The sequence below is a fragment of the Cimex lectularius genome, unplaced genomic scaffold, assembly GCF_000648675.2.
Source record: "Cimex lectularius strain Harlan isolate CLEC.00 unplaced genomic scaffold, Clec_2.1 scaffold505, whole genome shotgun sequence".
Lineage (NCBI taxonomy): Eukaryota > Metazoa > Arthropoda > Insecta > Hemiptera > Cimicidae > Cimex > Cimex lectularius.
This window is the reverse complement of record NW_019394209.1, coordinates 1-5,127: the sequence shown is the minus strand read 5'-3', so window position 1 is coordinate 5,127 and position 5,127 is coordinate 1. Positions and strand designations below refer to the sequence as shown.

The following is a 5,127-nucleotide window of genomic DNA, read 5'->3' as shown; positions in this document are numbered from 1 at the left end:
GGATCCACCCGAATCTGTATATGTAGGTCAGGAATGTTCAACGAGATGTCTATATTAGTAATAAATATACAGTAACTGCTACGAATACCCATCGCGTCCTTTAGTCTATTTAAAGGGAGATAATAATTTATTACAAAAGTATTATTTTTAAATGTTTATTAAAATGTTTTATTTTTTTATTTTTTGGAAGTTATGTTTAAATGATTAACGTGGTCAGTTTTACTGAAGAACAACCACATTAACACTTTATAAATTATATTTTATTTTATCTATAATTTGTAAGAAACGATTTCACGTTCATGCTCGCTCCTCGTCCAGCAGCACTGAAATAAATAAATAAAAATATTAATAAAATAGTATTTATAGTCAGTCGCGGTTTCTAGTCTACAGAAAATATACCTACAGTGTTAATAAATACTGCTTTACGTTTTCAAAGCATAGGATAAAAGAAGAAAATATTAAATGTACAAGATTAATAGACGTGCGATTGTGTTCTGCAGCGTTAAAAAAATAGATTTTAGTAAAATAAATGAAAATATGGCTGCTTTTCAAGGAAGATGCGATGTTTAGTTGATGTACGGATTTCATCGCATATCAGCTTAAATAAGAAAATGTAACGGCTTATTAAGCCGGGAGAGTTACATATTATTGACCATAACGTTTTGAATTGAATTTATATCTGCGTAAGATTTTTTACCAATAATATTTATTTGGAAATAAAAAACACTTTTTTTGTAACTTAAACAAAAAACGGTAATCACAACTTTAAAAAAATAATCCCTACATTCTAAAAAATTTCAAGCACGAATTCAGCTGATAATATGTGTAATTACATAAATATTAATGAACAACTATAATTTGCTCACTGTTTAATATAAAAATGAATAATGTCAACTTAGTAGGTCGTCCCCCGGTGCACAGTGAAAATACCTTTTTAGTTTTGCTAGTTAAAAAAAAAATTTTATCCTTACCAGTTAAAAACCTAGTTTATAACGAACAACAATGTAATGTTCTACTAAAAGAGTGAGAGTGAAAGAGAGAAAGAATGGTAGAAAGANAGAGAGAGAGAGAGAGAGAGAGAGAGAGAGAGAGAGAGAGAGAGAGAGAGAGAGAGAGAGAGAGAGAGAGAGAGAGAGATTAAGTAGTTGGCAAGGTTGGAAAGGAAAGGAGAAAAAGAATATTGAAATTTAAATTTTTACTGTATTTTATTGTTTTTAAAAACATTTTTTACACCACTGTATTTTCAATTTTTTTAAAATCTAAAAATAAAAGCGTACGTTTTCCTTTTCATGGAAATATAAACGCAAACTTCCTTGATTCAATCCTTTGTCATAAATCGCGTTTTTTGCTTGTGTAACTTAACAGTTTCTGTTTTTAAATATTACAATCATATAGAGTGTTATTCCTTTGTATCATTTGTATAATGTAAACATTTTGCCAAACAGACGCAGTTGAGTTTATATTCCGACAGTTCTGTAATTACTGCCGAAAAATGTTTCAGCACGAATTGGTATAATTATGAAAAGTTAAACATTGTCCCCAGTAAAGCATGTCTTTAATTTAATCATCAAAATGACTCTAAACATATGAACCGTTTTATTGCAATATCTTGATGATAATTTTTACACAAGAGGCTTTGTCAAAATGTTTCTAAACGTATTTTCATGTACGTAATACTTTCAAATTTAAGTCTTTAAAAAGTAGACGAAATACGAGTAAAGTAATCTTTCAATAATAAATATTTATTATTATTAATTATTATTATTTACTATTACTGTTTCATTAATTTACTGACTATTACGATTTCAAGTAAATCAAAATTGTTAATTTTTAATTCTAGTTTTACCTTAATTGCCTTCAGAAGACAAATTCATTCTTGGTATGTGATGTTTTTATAAATGTTCTTGAGATGATTTAACAAGTCTACACCAAGCGGTACTTAGCTGATAGACAAAGAAGCTTTAGAAATCACAAATTTTGACAAAAACTGACCTAACCTCTTAATAGAAACTGTAGTACAAGCTCGTACTACATATTTCATTACTTTGAGTACATAGATGTTGTTGGGGGGAAGGGCGGATCTTAATTGACCCGCAAACTTCCGTACCCGTTCCAAAAGGTACAATTAAATTTTGTTTTTTTTTGTTTATAGGTGGCCACTATTTATTATATTTTAAGAGGGATTTGGGAAAATGAAAGGGGAGATTGATAATACTTTAAACAAAAATTAAATATTTACAATNAAAAATCATCGGGTGAAGAGGACAAAGGGTAAAGAGGACGAGAATTTAAAATCGCTTCAATTCGAATGACGACTGTTGAGAGCTCTTCAAAGGTAAGGGGTTGTTGATCTAGGATGCGGGTTAAATGGAATTTCAAGGATTTCACTCCTGCCTCCCAAAGGCCGCCGAAGTGAGGAGAACCGGGAGGAATGAAGTGCCAGGTAACCCGCTTTGCAAGTAAATGCTGATGAATACGTCGACTTACTTCCTCCGACTCCAACCATTGGTATAATTCTTTTAGTTGGCGACAGGCTCCGATGAAATTAGTCGCGTTGTCAGTAAAGATTTTGCTTGGAATTCCTCTTCGACTAACGAACCTATCTAACGCTGCAAGAAAGGCGTCTGAGGATAAACGTGAGACAACTTCGATATGGACGGCCTTTGTGGCGAAGCAAATGAACAGACTGATATATGCCTTTCCTAAGGCTGCCTTGCGACGGGGTGATTCGCGAATGGGGAAAGGACCAGCAAAATCTACACCAACAATTAAAAATGGGCGACCTTGTTCGAATCTTGTCGGAGGGAGATTACCCATTAAAGGAGTCATTGGCTTTGCCCTAAGGCGATGACATTTCAAACATTGGTGGACTCTGTACCGGACCACACGTCGACCTGATATGATCCAATATTTTTGACGCAAAAGAGACAGCACTAACTGGGGCCCAGCATGAGCATTTTGCAAGTGATATTCATCAATTAAAAGCAGAACAAAACGAGATTTGGGAGGTAGTAAAATTGGATTTTTTGTGTCTGGATCCAAAGGGGCATATCTCAACCGACCGCCCACCCTAAAAATACCCAGATGATCGACATGTGGAGAAAGAGATCTAAATTGGGCCGACTTTGTTAACGAGTTATTGTCAAGGAAACAAATCTTTTGAACAAGTTTAATTAACTTTAAATTTGTCTCTTCTATCTCTTTGACAGTCAAACAACCAAAATTACGGGGTCGGCCAGGTTTATAGAAATGCTGGACAAATCGAAAGACGTAAGACATCACGCGGATCATGCGAGAATACGACGAGAACCGATTAAAGAATTCTGCTGGAGAACAGATGGTTTGACACGCCAGCATGGTGCCTACAATTCGGGTTTCTGGCAAGTCAACAGAAGGAGTATTTTCTTTATAGGGCGTTACAGGCCAATCCTCCCGTGGCGAGCGTATCCACTCTGGCCCATGCCACCAAGAAATTTGTTTAGTCAAGGTGACTGGATCTGTACCCCTTGATGCTATGTCTGCGGCATTACCCTGCGATCGAACGTGGTACCAAGACGACAATGGATATGCTTCCCTTATTTTGGCCACACGATTCGCGACGAAGGTCTTCAATCTGTGAAACGGTAAATGCAACCAAGAAAGGACCGTGACGGAATCGGTGAACAAATAAACGCTGGGGTGGTTTAACGTTTTTAACAAGGGTTCCAATGATCTTAGCGCAGTGATGAGTAGCATTACCGCGCATAACTCCAAACGTGGGATGGTAAGTGGTTTGAGAGGAGCAAGGCGAGTTTTCGCATACAAGAGATTCACTTGTGTCAGCTCATTAGAATTTTCGACCAGCAAATAAATAACGGCAGCGTAACCCAAACAAGAGGCGTCAGCAAATCCTAGTACGGTAATTTTACTCCACTTGGGACTTAATATTAACCGAGGCAGGGTTATTGAACTCAGGGATGGTAAAGTGGAACAAAAATTGTTCCACTCGACCTGAAGAGAGGGTGGCATGGGATCATCCCAATCCAGATGCAGTCCCCANGGGGGTGTCAACATGACCCATGATGACTGTACCGAATATTGTTTTAAGACCAGTAGGCAGACCCTTTGGCATATTTAGTATTTTGCCGAGAATAATATCCCCAAAAAGGTCGGCACCAAGCAAGAAATCTATCCGACCGGGCTCAGAAAAAGAATTATCAGCTAAGTCGAGGTTCGAAAGGTATGACTTCCAATGAACAGGAATATAACAAGAAGGCATATCACCACAAATTTTCTCAATCACAATAGCCTTTGTGCGCAATCGAGGGCCATTGCAAAATTGAGGAACTACAACGCAATTGATTTGACCCTGAACACCTTTTAACGCATTGGTTCCTAAACCTACAAGACGGGACTTGACGTCTGTAATCGGGAGTGCAAGACGCTGGGCACATTCTATTGTAATGAAGGACCTCTGAGACCCGCTGTCGATAAGCATCCGGATGGTTTGCCATTTCTTTTCTTTGTCCTGAATGCGAGCGACAGCGGTACCCAAAATTACACTAGGCTCTCCGGTCGCAGATGCTGTCAGGACTGGTGTTTTCTCGCCGAAGCTCGGATCTTTAGTCGCAGGAGTTACATTAACTGGGCGTGTAGGGTTTAAACTAGAGGTCTCAGCATCAGGACCTAACGCAGGTTTCGGGTGGGGTATGTTACCCGAAGTTTTAGACAAATGTAGGAGAGAGTGGTGCTTTTTATTGCATTGACGGCAAGAGAAATTGGAAGGACATTTTGTACAAAAATGACCAGACGAAAAGCAATTGATACAACGACCTAACGATTTAATACGCTGCAACCTTTCTGAAGGGGAGAACGAACGAAATTGTTTACATTCAAAAATTCTATGATCTTGGTGACAAACAGGACAAGGTGAAATTGCAGTAGAGACCCCCAGGGATGTTAGGGTGGTTTTTTGCACTCATGAAGCGTGTCTCGCGCCTTGAGAAGGGGAACACGACGTCAATGAGTTAGTATGTAACTGAAGACTTTGTTGATGAATGAATTCAGCAAAGTCTGAAAAAGAAGGGATTTGTCCGTGCTTACCAAATTCCGTCTCAAAACAACTCTTGGTTTGGTTATCAAGAAGTC

The 5,127-nt window shown here is 37.7% G+C and overlaps 1 protein-coding gene across 1 annotated transcript; it reads right to left on the bottom strand.

The window, feature by feature from the left end:
• Positions 1 to 2,235: 2,235 nt before the first annotated feature.
• On the bottom strand, positions 2,236 to 4,032 carry LOC112128249. Its single transcript, XM_024230194.1, has one exon. It carries the CDS (start codon positions 4,006 to 4,008, stop codon positions 2,236 to 2,238), a length of 1,773 nt encoding a protein of 590 aa, XP_024085962.1. The 5' UTR covers positions 4,009 to 4,032.
• Positions 4,033 to 5,127: the final 1,095 nt, after the last annotated feature.